Source organism: Pongo pygmaeus, chromosome 21, assembly GCF_028885625.2.
Source record: "Pongo pygmaeus isolate AG05252 chromosome 21, NHGRI_mPonPyg2-v2.0_pri, whole genome shotgun sequence".
NCBI classification, from domain to species: domain Eukaryota; kingdom Metazoa; phylum Chordata; class Mammalia; order Primates; family Hominidae; genus Pongo; species Pongo pygmaeus.
In genome coordinates this window covers 46,048,957-46,070,077 of record NC_072394.2, presented here as the reverse complement: position 1 = coordinate 46,070,077, position 21,121 = coordinate 46,048,957, and the positions used below count along the sequence as shown (strand labels likewise).

The window sequence follows — 21,121 nt, the reverse complement described above, 5'->3', positions numbered from 1 at the left end:
TGAGACCCCCATGCCACAGCAGACACCTCTGACCAACACCCTCTTTATCTGCCATTATCTCTTACCACTGGTCCCCTGAAGATGTCCCTCCCTGGGCCTGTACTATCTTCATATTTGCTCACTAGTCACAACACTTACCAAGTATACATTCTTCAGTTTACCACTATGCACCTCTTCATTTGACCTTCACCATTCCTTTTACCATTTAGTGGTTAAACCTGTGTGCCATGTCTGGTACTAGAAATTGGGGGTACAGAGATGCCTGAAAGGCTTCATATACATGGTCTCCTTGAGTCCTCATAATGCCCTTAGATGATAGGGAGGGCTCATAGTAACCCCTTTCACAGGTGAGGACAAGATTCAATGTAATCCACTGGAAAGAGGCCTGACCACCAAATCCTTCAGCAATTACTAGATTCCTTCCCTGACCAACCCCCCCTCCCCCAGCCAAATTCAGTTTCCTGCCTCCTTTTCCTATTGGTGAACAATGGGCTGAGCCCTTAGGCACATCCCTAAACCCAAGTAAGTCCCAAGGCTCCTGTGTATGGTTGTATAATCTGTGTACTATACATAGGTGCCCAGCCAAGAGAGTGAATGGGGCTAAAATCCATCCTGGGCTTTCTGCCAAGCCAAGTGGCTGAGTCTACTGTGAAGAAAGGTTGCCCTTTTCTAATTGGTCTGCCCAGGAGAAGTGCTTTTTTTTTTTTTTATAACTTGTACGAAGGTACCATATTGACTAGCAGTGGCACTGATCCTCTCTCCACTTCCAGAAATGCTCCTTTGTTTATTCCTGCTTCCTTAGACCAGATGCTCTTGGATAGCACTTTCTTTGGCAAGCTCAGCCTGATCTAAAACCAAACTTGCAACTTCTCTGCCAAAGTCTGTGGCCCTTTTGGTATTCGTTACCCTAGTCAATGGCACCACCATCCATTCATCCAGTCACGCAAGCCAGAAACTTGGAAGTGATACTTTATGCCCTTTTTTTTTTTTTTTTTTTTAACTCCCTAGGATCCTTCCATTCTACTGATTCCAACTCCTAGGTATCTCTTGGATCTATATCCATCTCTCCACATTTACTGTCCTTGCTTTGAGCCTAGTCCAAAAGCCTCTTAACTGGTCTCTGCCTCACACTTATTCTACTGACAGAATACATATCAAATAAAAAAAGTGTTTATTTTCTTTGCTTTAAGTTCCATGGCTTCTCATTTCCAACCCAAAACCCAAAAATCTAAACACCTTTCCATACCACACACAGCCTTGGTGAACTAGCTACTCCCCATCATGCCAGCTTCATCATGCATTTCCATGCCCCTGTGCCTCTGTGCCTTTGCATAGGTTGATACTTCTGCTTTAAAATCCCACCCCCACCTTGTTCTATTAGCCTATTTTTTTCACATCCTTCAAGACGTAGCCATAGTTCCAGCACCTAGCACAAGACTTACATAAAATAGGTGCACAACAAATGCTAGTTAAACGACTATAAGGATGGATGGATGGATGGATGAGTGGATGGATGGATGAAATATCATCCCATCTACCTCATGGAGCCTTTCTATACTCCAGCAGGCAGAGTTTGTTCTGTGACAGCCCCTTGTATTTACATACCTCAAACATAACACTTACTATATGGTTACATAATAATCTGTTGACATATCTATTTCTGCAACTAGATTATGAGCTCATTAAGTGCTAGTACTGTGTTTTGCTTACTCTGAACTCTTAGCATCTAGCCCACTATCTGGTACATAGGAGGCACTTAGTATTTGTTAAATAAAAGAACAATGATGGAAATAACTATGTATCAAAAACTGAGATGCAGCCAAAGCAGTATTTTAGAGGAACATGACAGCCTTAAATAAACATATTAGAAAAGGATGGCTAAAATTAATGAAATTTAAAAATCAAAATAAATCTGTCTCATGAAGTTAGAAAAGTAAAATTAACCCAAAGAAAATGGAAATAAATTTTTTTTAAAGACAAATAAAATTAGTAAGTTTCTGGAAAGACTGATTAATAAACCAAGAAAAACTCTGGGAGGCTGAGGTAGGAGGATTGCTTAAGGCCAGGAGTTCCAGACCAGCCTGGGCAACATAGTGACATCCTCTTTTTTTTTTTTGAGATGGAGTCTCACTCTGTCACCCAGGTTGGAGTGCAGCGGCACGATCTCAGCTCACTGCAACCTCTGCCTCCCCGGTTCAAGCGATTATCCTGCCTCAGCCTCCCGAGTAGCTGGGATTACAGGTATGTGCCACCACACCCAGCTAATTTTTTGTATTTTTAGTAGAGATGGGGGTTTCACCATGTTGGCCAGGCTGGTCTTGAACTCCTGACCTCAGGCAATTCGCCCGCCTTGGCCTCCCCTATTTCTATCTTTAAAAAAAGTTAAAGATAAAAAGAAAATAAGAGAAATTTTAAAATGTCCTACGGATATTAAAAGGATAAGAGGATCTTGTTGACCAGTACAGACCTTCAGGAGGGTGGTGCAAATGCAGGCCTGCTATAGTCTACTGTCTGCACAGGACAGGGTGAGAAGAGAACAATGCCGCAGGATACTGGTCCACTAGTACCTTTGCACTGGTTTGGGTTTTGGCTAGGCAGCACTGGTTGCCTCTGGAGGGATCACTGACTATGCAAAAGCAGGTAGAATGCTATTCCTCTCTGGGAGTTTAACAGGCCTGGGTGCTTATCAGCTCTCAGGATCCAAGGGTTGCTTGGGTTTTCCTAGCTACGTCTGAGACCTTGGCTGGCATTATGGGAATGAGATTCTACCACTCTGAAAAATTTATGTCTCCAGGTTTAATTGCAGGTACCAGTTTGCTGATGGTCACCAAGCTTGGAATCAGTACGTTGAACAAACCCCATCAGTAGCAGTCATCTCCCAGCTTGGACTCTTGAAGAATTAAAAATCTTCAAACTTCCACTGTTTTCAAGGTATTAACAGAAATAAGTACAGCATTTTTGCATATTCTGACATTTTACTTTATTTATTTTTATTATTATTTTTTTGAGACAGGGTCTCACTCTGTCACGCAGGCTGGAGTGCAATGGCTGATCTCAGCTCACTGCAACCTCCGTTTCCCAGGTTCAAGTGATTCTCCTGCCTCAACCTCCTGAGTAGCTGGGATTACAGGCGTGCACCACCATGTCCAGCTAATTTTTTTTTTTTTGTATTCTTATTAGCGATGGGGTTCACCATGTTGACCAGACTGGTCTCAAACTCCTGAGCTCAAGTGATCCACCTGTCTCGGCCTACTAAAGTGCTAGGATTACAGAGGTGAACTACCATGCCCGGCCATCTGACATTTTACTTTAGAAAAAAAACAAAACAAAAGACACCATTGGCTGGGCGCAATGGCTCATGCCTGTAATCCTAGCACTTTGGGAGGCCAAGGCGGATGGATAGCTTGAGATCAAGAGTTTGAGACTAGCCTGGGCAACATGGCGGAACCCTGTCTCTACAAAAATACAAAAATTAGACAGGCATGGTGGTGTGCGCCTGTAGTCTTAGCTACTCAGAAGGCTAAGGAGGGAGGATGGCTTGAGTCTTGCAAGGTGGAGGAGGTCACAGTGAGCGGACATCACACCACTACACTCCAGCCTGGGTGATAAAGCCAGATCCTGTCTGTAAAAAAAAAAAAAAAAGACACCAAACTTAGCAGGGAAAAACTCAGTTACCATTACAACCCCACAGATACCCTAATACAGTTTAATTCTTGTATATTGATATTATATCTTCTTTCTGTATCATTTTTCTGAGACGGAGTTTTGCTCTGTCGCCCAGACTGGAGTGCAGTGAAGCGATCTCAGCTCACTGCAACCTCTGCCTCACGGGTTCAAGCGATTCTCCTGCCTTAGCCTCCTGAGTAGCTGGGACTACAGGGGCACGCCACCACGCCTGGCTAATTTCTGTATTCTTAGTAGAGATGGGGTTTCACCATGTTGGCCAGGATGGTCTCAATCTACTGACCTCGTTATCCACCCGCCTCGGCCTCCCAAAGTGCAGGGATTATAGGCGTGAGCCACTGCACCCAGCCTCTTTCTGTATCTTATAGGTAAAATCTCAAGGAATAAAATGTTAAGTGGCATCACTGGGGGCTCTGAAACCTCATGCTGTGCTCAGAGGAACAGTGTGAAGAAAATCTCTTATGATATTTAGGATATCTGTTCTTTTGCTCATCTTAGGGCGCAGAGCTACTTTGAAATTATGCTAAATGGGGTATCAGTGAAAATAAAGTTTACTATAAATAAAAAAGGGGAGCCAGGTGCAGTGGTGTATGCCTGCAGTCCCAGCTACTCAGAAGGCTGAGGCAGGAGGATCACTTGCACTCAGGAGTTTAAGGCCAGTCTGGGCAACACAGTAAGACCCTGTCTCTAAAAATAATGATAAAAAATAAAATAATTAAAAGGGTGTATTATGAACTTTACACCCTTTTGATGAATTCCTTTCTTAATCACCTAGTCTCAGGCCTACCTCTACACACTAGTGAAATTGCTCTCTTCAGTTACTAAGGTCAAAATCCAATGACCTATTCTTATTCTTCAACTCTTGATCTTCATGTGCTCCCAACCACCCATTCCATCTTGGCATTTCTTTCTTATCACACTCTGTTAGCTCTATTCTTCTTCCTCCTCCTGCCTCAACCCTGCTCCTCAATGGTGCAAACCTAGAAACCAACACAGTACTTCCCTCCCATCTTCTTTCCTTTCTCATTCCCTGGGGAAGCTTCTTCAGCATACTTTCAGTTACCTCAGTATAGATAATTAAAAAATTAATGGCTCTGGTCAGACCTTTCACTACAATGTCTACAGAAAATGTAAAGGGAAGAACAGAATGCCAAGATTCAAGAAGAACCAATTAATTACAAGCAGTCATCAGGGTACCACTATGTGCTAGGTCTTTTTGCTTTCAATTTGCTACAGAGATATTTGTGTGTTTGCCTCTCCTATAGAGCATGGTTAGCCAATTCATAATCAGTTCATTTTAAGACACTGAAAGTTTAACCAAGAGCCTGATACTTATGTTTAACATGTGCCTTATAGGGATCTATGCCTGGGAACACCAAACTGAAGAGGCTGGGCTCCAAAATGTTATAGTCTATTGTTTACCTGGTGTCATCCATTAAAATTGCCTTTGGTTTCTAGGAAGTATAAATGGACCCTTTTTGAAAATGTAATGAAAGCCATGGACAATTCACATAAACAAGTCACAGAATTTTGCATGTAAACTTAGATTAAGGACCACAGTTAAGTAAGTGCTGCTTTAAGTAGCATACTGATCCATGTCTGGTACTGAATTACACACTCATATTCTCAACTTGTTCACCAACACCATATGGCAGTCCTTGTATTTCAATATAAAATCTGTTTTTTAAACCCAATTTAAAAATGGGCAAGGATCTGAATAGACATTTCTCCAAAGAAAATATATAAATGGCAAATAAGTACATGAAAACATGCTAACATCATTAGCCATCAGGGAAATGCAAATCAAAACCACAATGAGATACCACTTGATAACCTCTAGAACGACCATAATAAAAAAGATAATAACAAGCATTGGTGAAGATGGGGATAAACTGGAATCCTCATATACTGCTGGTGGGAATGTAAAATGGTACAGACAATTTGAAAAACAGTGTGACAGCTCCTCAAAAGGCTAAACATGGAGTTACCATATGGCTGGACAATTCCACCCCTAAGTATATACCCAAGAAAAATGAGTCCATATGTCCACACAAAAACTTGTATACAAATGTTCATACTGGCATTATTCATAATAGCGCAAAAGTAGAAGCAATCCATATGTCCATCAACTGATGAATAAACAAAGTGTGGTATGCCCATACAATGGAATATTATTCAGCCATAAAAAGAAGCACATACAGCCTAAAATATGTAAACCTTGAAAACACTGTGCTAAGTGAAGAGCCAGGCATACAAAACCACAATACATAATTCCATTTATATGAAATGTCCAAAATAGGCAAATCTGGTATACAGAAAGCAGACTGCTGGTGGTCTTTAGGGGGAATGATGGCTAATAGATATATAGGACTTCTTTTGGGAGTGATGGAAATGTTTTAAAATGTATTGTGGTGATGGTTACAGAACTCTGTGAATACACAAAAAAAAAACCCCACTGAATTGTACACTTCAAATGGATGAATTGTATGGTGTACGAATTATATCTCAATAAAGCTATTAAGAACCGGTACCTTATAAAAGTGTATGAAAAAGCACTAATCATTAAAAAATTGACAAATTGGGCACCATCAAAACGAACTTTCTCCTCTTTAAAGGACGTCATTTAGAAAAACAAAAAAACAAAAAACCAAGAACAGGGTGCCTGTAGTCCCAGTTACTCGGAAGGCTGAAGTAGAAGGATCCCTTGAGCACAAGAGTTTGAGGCTACAATGTGCTATGACCGCATCGTGAATCGCTACTGTACTCCAGCCTGGGCAATACAGCAAGACTTCATCTCTTTTTCTTTTTTGAGATGGAGTTTCGCTCTTGTTGCCTAGGCTGGAGTGCAATGGCACGATCTCGACTCACTGCAACCTCCGCCTCCCAGGTTCAAGTGATTCTCCTGCCTCAGACTCCCGAGTAGCTGGGATTATAGGCATGCACCGCCATGCCTGGCTAATTTTGTATTTTTAGTAGAGATGGGGTTTCACCATGTTGGTCAGGCTGGTCTCAAACTCCCTACCTCAGGTGATCTGCCCGCTTCGGCCTCCCAAAGTGCTGGGATTACAGGAGTGAGCCACTGCGCCCAGCCTTTTTTTTTTTTTTTTTTTTAGTCAGCGTGGAGTGCAGTGGTGCACTCTCAGCTCACTGCAGCCTCTGCCTCCTGGGTTCAAGTGATTCTCCAGCCTCAGCCTCCCGAGTAGCTGGGACCACAGATGCTCACCACCATGCCCAGCTAATATTTGTATTTTTTGCAGAGATAGGGTTTCACCATGTTGCCCGGGCTGGTCTTGAATTCCTGAGCTCAAGTGATCCATCCACCTCAGGCTCCCAAAGTGCTGGGATTACAGAGACCATGCCTAGCCTTAAAGTGTATTCTTTTTTTTCCCCCTGAGACAGAGTCTTGGTCTGTTGCCCAGGATGGAGTGCAGTGGCGTGATCTCGGCTCACTGCAACCTCCTCCTCCCGGGTTCAAGCAATTCTCCTGCCTCAGCCTCCCGAGTAGCTGAGATTACAGGCGCGAGCCACCATGCCTGGCTATTTTTTTTTTTTTTTTTTTTTTTTTTGTATTTTTAGTAGACATGGGGTTTCACCATGTTGGCCAGGGTGGTCTCAAATGCTTGACCTCATCATCCGCCCGCCTCGGCCTCCCAAAGTGCTAGGATTACAGGCATGAGCCACCGTGCCCGGCCTTAAAGTGTATTATTTATCATACCTTTATCATAGGTATGGATAGGAAAAAACACAGTATCTATAGGGTTCAGTACTATCCATGGTTTCAAGTGTCCACTGGGGTTCTTGGAAGGTATTCCCTGCAGATAAAAGGGAACTACTATAACTGTTAACACAGTCAGAATATCTATTAGTGACTAAGTAAGTTGTAGAAACTTGCAATGGTGTGTTAGAAAATGATCATTCACAAAATATGGCTATCGAAAAGGAGAAGATCTATGAGAGAGAAGGCCCGAATGGGTACATGAGTCACATGTTTTTAACTCTTAAACTACTGGAGCACTCCGTCAGCACTAGGTATGTCAGGTCTGTGGGACGTGAATTGAACAGCTGGCCATCAAACTGCCAAATAGAGTATAGATCAAACATAGATTCTTCCCACATACAAGAAACTCAAGCAATCCCAACCCCTATTCCTACCCCCCAGATTCTTTTGTCAGAAGACTCTGAAAATGGGAAAACATTTCAGTCATAGATGCAAACTTCTGTCTACTGATACAGTTTCTTTCCTTGGAAAACGAAAAAAAAAAAAGGCATTAGGGGAAAATGTCACACTAATATTCACAGTTGAGACAGTGAGTAGTATGCTTCAAAAGATAACTTTGTAATGGTCAACAGGACCCAGCTAAAACAATGTTGATTTATGAATCTATTTATCTAAGTAAGATACAGCAGCTGAGCCCACAGGAGTTAAGACACTGCTTCTTTCCTCTGCATAAATCTTAAGAGGCCATAAACCAAAGAGAGCTAAACTTTTGCCTTCTGATATGAATACCATGGGTGAGACATAATAGTGAAGTCCTGGTTTAGCTACAATGGGCAGAAGTTGGAAGAAGCACTATAAAAAGTTCAGAGCCCTGGGTGCAGACTGGGCTCCTCCAGCTGGCACTGGATCCATCAAGGCAGGATAATGTCCTAAGAAATGACCTCATCTGTCTGGTTCTCTGTGGGACGGGAAAGACAGTGACTAAGGCAACTAAGCCATAGTCCAAGAGAAACCATCAACATACAAATCATCCATTCAATCCATTCATCCACTGAACAAACACTGATTGAGAACCTATTCCATGCCAGGCTCTAGCTAAGCACCAGGGATAAAATGATTAATAAAACAGATACAAGAACCAAGTGCAATGGCACATGCCTATAATCCCTGCTACTCAGGAGGCTGGGGCAGGAGGATCCCTTGAGCCCAAGAGTCCCAGGCTGTAGTGCGTCTGTGAACAGCTCTACACGCCAGCTTGGGCAATAGAGTGAAACTCCATCTCTTAAATTAAAAATAAAAATTAAAAAAAAGGCTAGGTGCCTTGGCTCACTCCTGTAATCCCACCACTTGGGAGGCTGAGGTGGGCAGATAACCTGAGGTAAGAGTTCGAGACCAGCCTGGCCAACATAGCGAAACCCTGTCTCTATTAATACAAAAATTAGCCAGGTGTGGTGGCATGTGCCTGTAGTCCCAGCTACTCAGGAGACTGAGGCAAGAGAATTGCTGGAACCCAAGAGGTGGAGGTTGCAATGAGCCAAGATGGCGCTACTGCACTCTAGCCTGGGCAACAGAGTTAAACTCCATTTCAAAGAAAAAAAAAAAAAAGAGGGCCAGGCGTGGTACCTCACACCTATAATCCCAGAACTTTGGGAAGCCTAGGCAGGAGGATTGCTTGAGCCCAGGAGTTCGAGACCAGCCTGAGAAACAAAGTAAGATCCCCATCTCTATAAAAAAATTTAAAAAATTAGCCATGCATGGTGGCATGCACCTGTGGTCCCAGCTACTTAGGAGGTTGAAGTGGAAGACTGCTTGTGCCTAGGTCAAGGCTTCAGTGAGCTGTGTTTGCACCACTGTACTCTAGCCTGGGCAACAGAGCAAGACCCTGTCACCCTCCAAAAATTTTAATTTAAAAAATTAAAAAAAAAAAACAACAGATACTGTCCTTGTGTTGATGGTTTTGAGGGCAGAAGAGAGACATTAAACAAACTGCTACACAGTATCTATGTGATTACAAGTATGCTACTTAGCTACCGTTGACAGTTGGCACGTGGGAATGTGGAGATGGTCATTGAGAAGGCCTGAAGATTGGAGATATGAATGACCTCTGCTCCACTTTTCTTAGAATCAAAGAGTGAGAATAGGGTTCCAAACAGGAATGTTAGACCAATGACCAGTGCAGGCTTGCCCCACCACTAAAGAGAAGCAATGACATGTGGTGCCAGTAAAAGTTACTCAAGTCTTCAAAAATTGAGCCAAGATCTCCCTGGCACTGGGGCCTAGTCATGACTGGATAATAGAGGATAAACAAACACATAATATAACCCCCAAGAAAATACATACACTAATACACAAACCCAAAATAGTCTCTCACCGTCTCTCTCTCTCTCACACACACTAACTCATGCTCATTTATGCATGTACAACCTACCATCACAATCATAACCCACACTCTCAGCCTCACACCTCCAAAGGTATATACACACCTCACACGAATATATACACACAGGCCACCATACCAGGCTGGCTGCTGCTCCACTCCTCACTCTCTGGGGTGCTAGCGGTGGGTTGTCCCTCTGGGTCCTTTCCTTCTTCTTGCTTCTCCTGTAGAAGGCAAGCCTGATCCCAGCTTCTTCTCCTCATGGTTTGGGATGAAGCCCTAGGGTCTGATCCTGGCCCCTACCTGGCTCTCTGGCCATGTGGTGTTCTGCCCCAAACAGGCAGAATTTCTTCTAGGCTGCCAGCAGGAGTGCAGCTCCAGCAGACATCCCCCTATCACTTGAGCACAGACTCACATGAGCATGCACATCCTAATTAAACAGCCTGACTACAACTCTCCTTATTATCTGGTAGAGAAACTGAGTACACAAAAACTTCCTTTGTGATGCTCTTACACGCCCAGTAGAATTCATGCTCTGTCCCTTCCAGCTTCTGCAGCTAGAGCCCTGGGTGTTCCCTGGCCTTTGGCCTAGGCACTGGACTCCAGTGATGGAGTTTTCCAGCTGCCTGCACATGTACTTTGAGTGCTAGTTCACGTGACTATGTCTTAACCTTGACACTAAACTGAGATGGGAGCTCTGGAAAATCAAGAGAGTGATTAATTCATTTCCCTTCAACCAGGTATAGGACCTGACTCAGGATGGGACCCCAAAATATGATGAGTGAGTCATTACGCGTGTCTTCTCTGGCCCGCTCCATAATCTGGATTGATGGCGGGGACAGTGGGAATTGAGGCATAGGCTATAGCTTCCCCCTCCCTTCCCCACTGCCCTCTTCCTACCATGGCCTCTGGCTCCGACTCCTCCTCTGATGGGCTCTGGTATTCCCTGTGTTTCCTCTTCTTCATGGGTTTGAGGAGCTCAGAAGCGCTGATGGAACCTGAGGAGTTCTCCACTATGACTGACCTGAGGAATGGCCAGCCTTAGGGAAAGAACCACTCGCCCTGCACCACCCAGCCCCTCTCCTAACCCCTGAACAGGAATGAGGCTTTGGGGGCCGAAGGTAGAGCAAGTAGGGCTGCGACCTCCTCCCCTTACCGCTCCTGGAACAGCTGAGGGCAGCCATCATTAGAGGAACCAAGATCTGGACCCGCGGCTTGGTGAGGCCCGCACGCCTGGCACTGACAGGTGCTATCATCCTCTGGGGGGTCCTGATTGGGATCTTCTGGAGGATTCTGGGGGTGGTCCTCTGCGGGGGTCAAATGGGCCTCAGGCCTCCCTCCCCATCGCAGCCACACTCAGGCTCCGCCCACGCCCCCTCAGGCCCTGCCTCCGCCTCGGTCCATCTCCGCATGGGATGGCCTCCTCCAGCCTTCTCTACCCCAGGACCAACCCAGGCCCCGCCCCCAAACCTTCTGGGGCTAAGGCCTTGCCCCACCCGCACAGGGCCCAGCTCAGGGCCTGGGGAGCGGGGTTCCTACCCGCCTGTCGGGGGCCCGCCTCGCCATCTCCTGCCGGGGCCCCGCCATCTTCGTATTCGGTCACGCCTTCTTGCCGCAGCTCGGGGCTCGGGGGCTGCTCCACTCCCGCCATTTTCAGCGGCTTGTACTCGCTTATCCGGAACTGGAGCGCAGGAGGATCTGAGGATTGCGACTCCCGTACGGGCCCTTGACCCACCTCGGAGTCGGTGCCATGGCCCTCTCGTCGCCTCATGCCAGCTCACGCCCTCAGCAGGCCTCAAGACTCCACGCCAGGGCGCCTCACTCCAAGCTATACCAGCCAAACCCTCACTCCAGGCTACGCCCCCAAGCACCTGCGGGGTCCAGTCCCAGGGTGCCGCACTCAAAGCCACGCCCCCAGGCTCCCACAGGCCCAGTCCCACGGTACCCCACTCTAAGCCACGCCCCCAAACTACCGCGGGCCCTGTCAGGGTGCCCCAGTTTAAGCCACGCCCCCAGACACCCACAGGCCCAGTCCCAGAGTGCCTCACTCCAAGCCACGCCCCCATAGTCCCCAGGGCCTAGGACTGCTTCAACTCAAGCCACGCCCCGAGAGTCCCTCACTTAAAGCCCACCCCTAGGGCCCATCATCGGAGCCAGCTTCCCCCACTTCCGCCTCAGGTCCAGCCTCCGGGCCCGCAAGCCCCGCCCCATGGCTGTGGTTTACGAAGCTTAGCCAATCCCCACAGACACTGACCCGCAGGCCGCCCCCTGGGGGCGGGGCCGCGGCCTCTGTCCATTCCAGAAGCCGCACTGTGCTGGTACTGCAGCTGGCCGGCCCGGCGCTAAGCCGCGGCAAGACGGTGGCAGAAGCTGGTTCGCAGCCGGCCACTTGCTCCGGGGCACCCACATGGATTGGCTCCCGGGGAAAGCAAGACACATCCAGGGCACTGCTGGGCAGGCCGAGGGTGGCCGAACTGGCTGTAAACAGATATACAAATAGACACGACACAGGTGAGTCTAGTGGCCCTACCTCAATCCGGCCATGCATGTGTAGACGTGAAGGAAGGCAGGTGGAGGAGAGTGAAAACGGTCATCCCCTCTTCAGGATCCATACTTGCTTGAGCAGGTACAGAGATGCTCTTCCTTCCCAGACTCCTACCCTAGCTTGACTCACCTGGAATGATGAAGGCAGTTGCGGGCAGGTGAGGACCAGAACCGGGGCTGTCTCCAGACACCAAGTGCATGCTGACCTCCCCTGTGGAAGGCCCCTTCAGTGTCCTCAGCATCTCCATTTCAGCATGCCCCTCCATCCTGGCAGGCCTACAAGCCAAACATAGCCCCCAGGGTGATCAGGTGGGGACCTTTGTTACAGCAGCAAGGGAGATGTGAAGGGATGGGGCTTCTTTGAGAAGCTAGCCACCTTCAAACCCGTAACCTGCAGAGAAAGGCCTCAGTCCTGTGGGGAGTAGGGTGTCTTCAGAGACCAGCATCAGGTCTGGCTCCTGTTCTGGCCAGGCCCTGCACCTCCCCAGTCTCTGTAAGGATGGTAAGGATGGGTAGGGTGGCATGTGTGAGGGTACTTTGTAAACTGTGATGTACAAAACTGACTCTGGGGAGCATGACTCAGGTCAAGGTTCTGTCTGGCCAGTTGTCTCCAGGACATAGCCCAGGCCACATCCAAACTCACCTTTTTCTTGACCCCACCTCTATCCCCTCCGTCCTCCCTCTGGGGATTCAGAGACCTCAAGTACCAGGTTTTCCTTCACCCACACAGGGTTCATCTTCCTGGGAGGTGGGATCTTTCCTGATCATGTTCTTTTATGGCCCTGTCCACCACTCCCTCCAACCCCAAGCACAGGGTGGGCACTCAAACATCTGCTGAACAAATGTATGCATCTGAAGAGCAAAGACATAGTGTACGAAAACGCAGTCAAGTCAGTACGTGATTTTGTTTTAATAACGCAAAGGCAGTAGAAGCATTTCACAGAGTTCATTCAACAGGTAAAGACATAAAGAAAAAGACCTAGAGATACAAAGAATATACTCAATATCTATTTACTCAGCACCTAAAATGTACTGACCACTGTCCTACTTGCCTTACCAGCACTGTCCAGTAGAATTTTCTGTGATAATGAGAATGTCCAATACTTAAACTGTCCAACACAGTAGCCACTAGCCACATGTGGCTACTGAGCACTTGAAATGGGCTACTATGACTGAGGAATTGAATTTTTTATTTTATTTAATTTTAATTAAATTTAAATAGTGACCAGAAGGTAGGTACAGTGGTGCATGCCTGTAGTCCCAAGTTCTCTAGAGACTGACACGGGAGGATGGCTTGAGCCCAGGAGTTTGAGGCTAGCCTGGGCAACATAGCGAGACCCTGTCTCTGACAATAAATAAGTAAATAAATAGCAACAGTAGCTATGACTATTGTATTGGACAGCACAGCTTTAGACGTATTAAAATTGGCCTGTCAGTGCTACCTCCAAAACACACTGAATGTCTAACCACTTCTCTCCATCTCCATTGCTGCCATGCTAGTCCCAGCCAACATCAGCTCTCTTTGGACTTCTGAAATTGCCTTCTAACCCATCTCCCTGCTTCCTTTCCTGCACCCCTACAGTCTACTCTCCAGTAAGAAAAAGCTTTAAAAACATAAACCAAATCACATTAATTTCCCTGTCTAAATTCTTCAATGGCTCTCTATGGCCCTTACAGTAAAATCAAAGCGCTTTGCCCTAGAAAATCTGACCTCTGCTTTTCCCTCTGGCCTCATCCTCCACCACTCTTCCCCTGTTCTCTCCATTCAACACTCTGGTTTCCTTCTATTGCTTGACCAACGTTCCCACTCACAGCCTTTGCCCTTGCTGTTCCCTCCCCCTGGAACGCCCTTCCCATCCTCCAGGCCTCAACTCTCTGCTTGACTGGCTCCTTCCCATCCTCCAGGCCTCAACTCAATAGTCACCTCCTCAGAAGAGGCCTTTCTTTACCAATTTTTTTTTTTTTTTTGAGATGGAGTCTCGCTCTGTTGCCCAGGCTAGAGTGCAGTGGTGCCATCTCGGCTGACTGCAACCTCTGCCTCCCAGGTTCAAGCAATTCTACCTACCTCAGCCTCCTGACTAGGTGGGATTACAGGCACATACCACATAGCCTGGCTATTTTTTGTACTTTTAGTAGAGACGGGGTTTCACCATGTTGCCAGGCTGGTCTGGAACTCCTGACCTCAGGTGATCCGCCCAGCTCAGCCTCCCAAAGTGCTGGGTTTATAGGCGTGAGCCATCGAGTCCAGCCTGACCAAGGAATTTAAAGCAGCAGCACACCCTTCACCCCATCCCACCACTATCTGTCTCATTACTGTTATATATTTCTTTCTTTCTCATCCTTTATTATAATCAATAGTGATCTTCATTTATTTATTTCTGTGTTTGATCAGTCATCTCCACATAAATGCTGACTGTCTGTCTTGTTCATTGCTGTATCCCCAACACTTAGTACCTGGCACATAGTAGGTGCTTAATAAGTCCTTGTGTTGGATTTCAGTAACTTGAACTTGTTAATAAAAAACAGTGTATGAGGCTGGCTTGGTGTCATGTGCCTGTAATCCCAGCTACTGGGGAGGCTGAGGCAGGAGAATCACTCGAACCTGGGAGGTGGAGGGTGGAGGTTGCAGTGAGCCGAGATCATCCCACTGTACTCCAGCCTGGGAGACAGAGCAAGACTCCATCTCAAAAACCAAAAACCAAAACCAAAACCAAAACAAAAAAACACTGTATGGGCCCAATGCAGTGGCTCACACCTGTAATCCCAGTACTTTGGAGGCTGAGGTGGGAGGACTGCTTGAGCCCAAGAGTTCAAGACCAGCCTAGACAACACAGGGAGACCCTGTCTCTATAAAAAATTAAAAAAATTAAAATAAGCCGGGTGTTGCAGTATATGCCTGTAGTCCCAGCTACTCCAGAGGCTGAGGCAGGAGGATTGCTTGAGCCCGGGAGGTCAAGGCTGCAGTGAGCTATGATCTCACCACTGTACTCCGGTCTAGGTGACAGAGCGAGACCCTGTCTCTAAAGAAAAAAAAAAAATTAGCTGGGCGCAGTGGCTCACGCCTCTAATCCCAGCACTTTGGGAAGCCGAGGCGGGTAGATCACCTGAGGTCAGGAGTTCAAGACCAGTCTGACCAACATGGTGAAACCCCATTGCTACTAAAAACACAAAAAAATAAAAAAAAATAGCCAGGTGTGGTGGCAGGCGTCTGTAATCCCAGCTATTTGGGAGGCTGAGGCAGGAGAATTGCTTGAACCCAGGAGGTGGAGGTTGCGGTAAGCCAAGATCATGCCACTGCACTCCAGCCTGGGCAACAGAATAAGACTCCACCTCAAAAAAAAAAAAAGAAAGAAAAAAATTATAAAACATAATTCCCTGAATTTCAATTCCAATTTGCTTTGCACAGCTGAAGTACTTGTACTATTTTAAATACCTTTAAATAAAGTTAGGCCGGATGTGGTGGCTCACGCCTGTAATCTCAGCACTTTGGGAGGCCAAGGTGGGTGGATCACTTTGAGCTCAGGAGTTGGAGACCAGCCTGGGCAACATGGTGAAATCCCATCTCTACAAAAAGTACAAAAGTTAGCCAGGCAGGCCAGGCGTGATGGCTCACACCTGTAATCCCAACACTTTGGGAGGCCAATCAGTTGAGGCCAGGAGTTCAAAACCAGCCTGGGCAACATGTTGAAACTCCGTCTCTACCAAAAATACAAAGATTTAGCTGGGCATGGTGGCACACACCTGTTATCCCAGCTACTTGGGAGGCTGAGGCAGGAGAATCCCTTGAACCCAGGAGGTGGAGGTTGCAGTGAGCCAAGATCGCACCACTGCACTCCAGCCTGAGTGACAAAATGAGACCCTGTCTCAATAAATAAATAAATAAATAGAGTTAATCTTTTTATTTGAAACACTGGCAGTTAAGAGTGAATGTGGTTACTTCTGAAAGAATTTCACTCTGTGTCAAAACCTGTCACATCTCAGGTCTATTGAAGAAGCTGGATTTGAAGACTGCGTTTCTGTTTGGGTTTGCTGCCTCTTTTCCAGCAAGCATGGGAGGACCAAGTAGGTGTCACCACCATTCTGTGCTCTGGGGTTACAGTCACAAACATGACAAAATGCTCATGAAGCTTATATTCTGGAGATAATGGATGAGGTTGGGGCTGGAGGCATAAATTTGAAGACCAGCATGTGTAGATGGCATTTAAAACCACAGAACTGGGGCGAGGACTGGTGGCTCATGCCTGTAATCCTAGCACTTTGGGAGGCCAAGGTGGGAGGATCGCTTGAGCCCAGGAGTTTGAGACCAGCATGGCCAACACAGTGAGGCCTCAGCCTCAACAGAAGATTTTTAAAATTAGCTGAACATGGTGGTGCACCCCTGTGGTCCCAGCTACTGGGGAGGCTGAGGCCGGAGGGTTGCTTGAGCCTGGGAGGTAAAGGCTGCAGTGAGCTATGATCACACCACTACACTCGAGCCTGGGCGACAGAGCAAGACCCTGTCAGAGAGAAAGGGGAGGGGAGGGCAGGGGAGGGGAGGGGAGGGGAGGAAGGAAGGAAGGAGAGAGAGAGAAAGAAAAAAAAAACCACATAACTGAGTATAAAGAAAAAAGTGGGAACTTTGGAGCACACCCACATTTATAGGTTGGGAAGAGGAAAAGGGTCTAGCAAAAGGGACTGAGAAGGAGTCTGCCATGAAGTGAGAGGGGACTCAGAAGAGTCTGGGTTTCTGGTGGACACTGAAGAAAGTTTTCAGCCTTCTACCGTCAGCCTCTCTTGGAACTGCTCTGAGCCTAGGGAGCTACCTTACTTGAAGGCTCTCCGAGAAGCCGCCAGCCAATGACGAGTTGCTATGAGGTGTAAAGACCCCACCCCCTTGCCTTACTTTGGAACACCTCTGCAGGGCCATCTCAGTTCCAGAGCTTCCATTAGGTCAGGCTGAGGCCTCTGTTGAGACTACATCAGCAGTTCAGCTTCTTCTTCCGCCCAACCCGTCATTCCCCTACTGGTGATATTCGCAAGAGCACTCCGATAAACCTACACTCAAATCTTGCTTATCGGAGTCTGTTTCCAGGGGACCCGACCTAAAACAACCATTGTAGCCCCAGCCCAGAGCCGTGCACATAGCAGATGCTCAATAAATATCTGTTGGCTGAATGTGTCCATGGGTATTTTCTCTTGATGTCTGACAAGGTTTTCTCAATCCCTTGCCTTCCAAGGCCTTGTGTACAAAAACGCCCAATAAATGTCCTTACTATAGGTGTTGGGCGGGGAGTAGAGCCCTCGACAGCTACCCCGAAAACAACACACAGCAAGGCTGAGCGCCACAAACTTGGGGCCTCGGCCCCGCCCCTCGCCGCAGCTGCTTCCCGGACGCGGGAGGGGACGGAAGCGGCCCTGAGCGCAGGGTTCCAGGATCGGGACCCGCCACCAGCCTCCCGGGACTGGTATAGGCAAAGGCGGGCGGGGCGGTCACTGATCCGACAGTTTCGCAGAACGGTTACTTTTTAAAACGCTAAAATGGCGGAATTCTTTTTATTCTTTCTCTTTATGGCCAAAAAAAAAAAAAAAAACCCAAAAAGAGAAACAAAAAAAATTCCATATTCCATTATAAAAACAGAAAATTAATGGTAGGAAAGTTTGCCAAATGACTCATTCATTTCCCAAGAAAACCAAAATCCCGCCTTCCACACCTTTCCATTAATAAAAAACTCTTAATTGACTGCGTATCTCCAAACACGCAGCCTCCACCCTCCTCGCCCCTCCTGATCGCAGCCCGAAGCCACGCCGCAGGGTCGGCTGGGCCTGGAGTCCCGCACCCGCCCGGCCCCCTGCGCGCTCCGCCCAGACCGCTTTCCCCGGCGTTTTCCCGAACCTCCTCCCCAGCCCGCGCCCCCCGCCGGAGGCCCTCGGAAGGAGCGAGACGCCGGGGCCGCAGACCCGAGCCCTCGCCGCCCTGGACGGAGCGGGGTGGCGCGGCGCCCAGGGGACGCAAGGTCTGAGCCCACGCACCGCTGGGTGCTTACCTGCCTGGCCAGCCGGTGGCCGCCCAGCGCCTAGCTACGGTCCGAGCCGGGCGCCGCGCGCCTGCGCGTTCGGGGGGGCGGGTCCGCCTCCCTGCAGGACGCAGAGCGCGGGGCCCGAGCGCCCGGCACATCAGCCCGGCCCAGGCGGAGGCCCAGGCTTCTGTGGCGCCCGCGCCCTCTTGCCTGCCTTCGAGGCCCTGGTTGTGCGTGCCTCATGCCCCCTCAACCTAGGACAGGTTTGCCGCACGGGCGTGGCGGGTCGAGATTTTTCCTGCCCCCGAACCCCTGCATCACAGCTAGCAGAGCGCAGCGGGGGCGCAGGGACCGCGGAGCTCGAAGAGAGAGCCTGGAGGGCTACCGAGCTGAGTGGTTAGTGACAAAAGACGAGGCTGCACCCAGGCACGCACCCCAGCCGAGTGTCTGCTCTGTCCAACGCCTTCCCACCGCGCCTGCCCTCACCCTGGAGGGGAGCTCAGGAGCGTCAGAAAACGGCCTCAGGGAGGGTGAAGGGCACGTGCGACCGGAGAGAGGAACCCTCGTGCGGGGGCTCTGGTCCTGGCCCTGCCGGGCATAAAGAGCAGCATTAGCCGCGTCTACTTTTGGGTGACCCCACTGCCACGGGCTGGGTAACATCACTATCCCCCAGATCCTCCATTTCGACATTGGTAAAGACTGTCACCCACTTCATGGCGTATGGTCGTTTTGAGTTTGGGTTCCTGTGGTGGTGTAGCAGTCACTGCCTCTCTCCGCTTCAATTTGACTGATCTCTTCGCCTCCACCTGATCTCTCTAAGTAATCAAATCTCCTTGTTATTGGTTCTGGTAACACAAGATACCTGTCTTGCTTACACATACCACAGCTGGCACTTCACATAGATTTGAGTAATTCAAAAGGCTAAGAGGTTTCAAGCTCCAAGAGGGTAGGAAATATTAGTTTTTGTATTCCTAGTACCTAGCCCAAAGCGGGCACAGAGTGGGTGCTTAATAAATATCTGTTGAGTGCCTAAATGATGTACGATATGCAGATGAAAACAGGGTAACTTTTGGTACAGTCCACCATCCAGCCCCCTCTCCCACACCAATGATTTAATTTAATCCCTTGTTTTTACAGAAACAATGATTTAATTTAATCCCTTGATTTTACTTGGCCTTAAGTCATGGCCACATGTCAGACCTCCAGGCTCCTGACTCCCTCCCAGGCCAGATGAGAAAAGGGTTCCTAATGAAATGTAGGCAAATTCTCCAAATTGCTGTGATCAACAGGTTTAAATTTATGCAGAATTTAACTATTCTGGTTGCCACGCCAACGCATTGCATGTGTTCTTCCTTGCTGCAATGTCAATTTTTAATCACATCTCATATTATTGGGAACAGGATTGCATCAGTTAAGGATGCTGGTTGCCATAACAATGGATGCCTCTTTCTACACATTGATACATACACAACCATCCGCTCAGTATTCTCTCATCTCAACCCAGACTGTGCTTGATCTAGATTTCAAAGGTTTATTTTAGGTATTCGGAAGATTAAAAGAAAGTGGTGAACCTACACAAACACATGGATTCTCAAAAACAAAGGCATCTTTTAGATGGTGATTAAGACGGACAAGTGGAATTTGAGCTAGTAAGACCTAGAAACAAACAACTAACATGGATGTGAGTTGCTAAGACATTATTTTTCTGCCTATCGACAGGATTTTTGTGCCTCACGCCTGTAATCCCGGCACTTTGGGAGGCTGAGGTGGGAGGATTGCTTGAGCCCAGGAGTTTGAGACCAGCCTGGGCAACATGGCAAAATCCTGTCTCTACAAAAAAAAAAAAAAAAAAAAAAAAAATTTAGCTGGGTGTGGTGGCACACAACTGTAGTCCTCCCTAGCTACTAGGGAGGCTGAGGTGAGAGGATCGCTTGAGCCCAGGAGCTCAAGGCTGCAGTGAGCCATGAGTGTGCCAACGCACTCCAGTCTGGGCAACAGAGAGAAATCCTGCCTAAACAAATAACACCCCCACCCCAGAAAAAAATAGTATTTTTGTGGTCTTGATACCTAGCTTGTTGGCTTGAACAGGGGTCAAGCAAACAAACCAGGAATCAAGACCACCAAATACTGGGGTGAAGAGCTGCTCCCACGTTAATATGATTTGGAGAAGTTTCTGCCTCATGAAGCCAGAGTTTCCCCTTCCAGTACCAGTCTGGCTTCAGGAGCAAGTAAGCAAGTCCGATCCTCCCCTCAAGTGATAGCCCCCTCTTCCACAAGTTCACCATCCCATTGTCTTCTCTATGTTAACCCCCTGCTCAAGTGTGGACCCAAAATATTTTGAAATGTTGATGAGTGAAAGCCCTGAGAAAACTGTTGTTTAGGCCAGGCATAGTGGCTCACACCTGTAATCCAAGCACTTATGCCAAGGTGGGAGGATTGCTTGACGCCAGGAGTTCAAGACCAGCCTGGTCAACATAGTAATGAAGCAGGAAAAGTTCCCTTATCCGCCTCGCAGGGTGTGCGACAGCGGGGGAGTGGCTCTCATCTTCGGTGCCCTGCAGCTCAAACCCTAGGGGGAGCATACAGACGGGCAGGTCGTGGGGAGCATGGGCTCCAACCCCACAGCAGCTTCTAGGGTTGAGTATTTACAGCTCCCGAAGCCCCAGTAGGCATGTGTTACCGTGTGCTCTTCAGTTTAGCCGTCAGAAGACGGCTTGTTTTAATCAGCTCAGTTAGACCCTCTGCCTTATCAAAAGGACAGAGAGTTTTCTGTATCCTGGGTTCTTGCCCTAGTGTACCGGA

At 47.8% G+C, this 21,121-nt stretch overlaps 1 protein-coding gene and 1 pseudogene across 4 annotated transcripts in view; one reads left to right on the top strand and one right to left on the bottom strand.

Moving 5' to 3' along the window:
• The window catches only part of L3MBTL1 (L3MBTL histone methyl-lysine binding protein 1), a 43,281-nt gene extending 24,870 nt beyond the window's left edge, over positions 1-18,411 (bottom strand). The window contains exons 1-7 of one of the 4 annotated variants that reach the window (XM_054467267.2): positions 18,347-18,411; positions 12,454-12,599; positions 12,034-12,257; positions 11,319-11,460; positions 10,936-11,086; positions 10,680-10,803; positions 9,919-10,003 (exon numbers count right to left, since the gene is read on the bottom strand). In XM_054467267.2, coding sequence (XP_054323242.1) covers positions 9,919-10,003; positions 10,680-10,803; positions 10,936-11,086; positions 11,319-11,460; positions 12,034-12,257; positions 12,454-12,589 — 862 coding nt within the window. In that variant the 5' untranslated portion in view covers positions 12,590-12,599; positions 18,347-18,411. Of the gene's footprint in view, positions 1-9,918; positions 10,004-10,679; positions 10,804-10,935; positions 11,087-11,318; positions 11,696-12,033; positions 12,258-12,453; positions 12,600-18,346 lie in introns of those variants that run through there. The other 3 variants (XM_054467268.2, XM_054467269.2, XM_054467270.2) reach the window with 3 other exon arrangements.
• LOC129022127 (transmembrane protein 14C-like) lies at positions 2,540-2,868 on the top strand (annotated as a pseudogene).
• Positions 18,412-21,121: the final 2,710 nt, after the last annotated feature.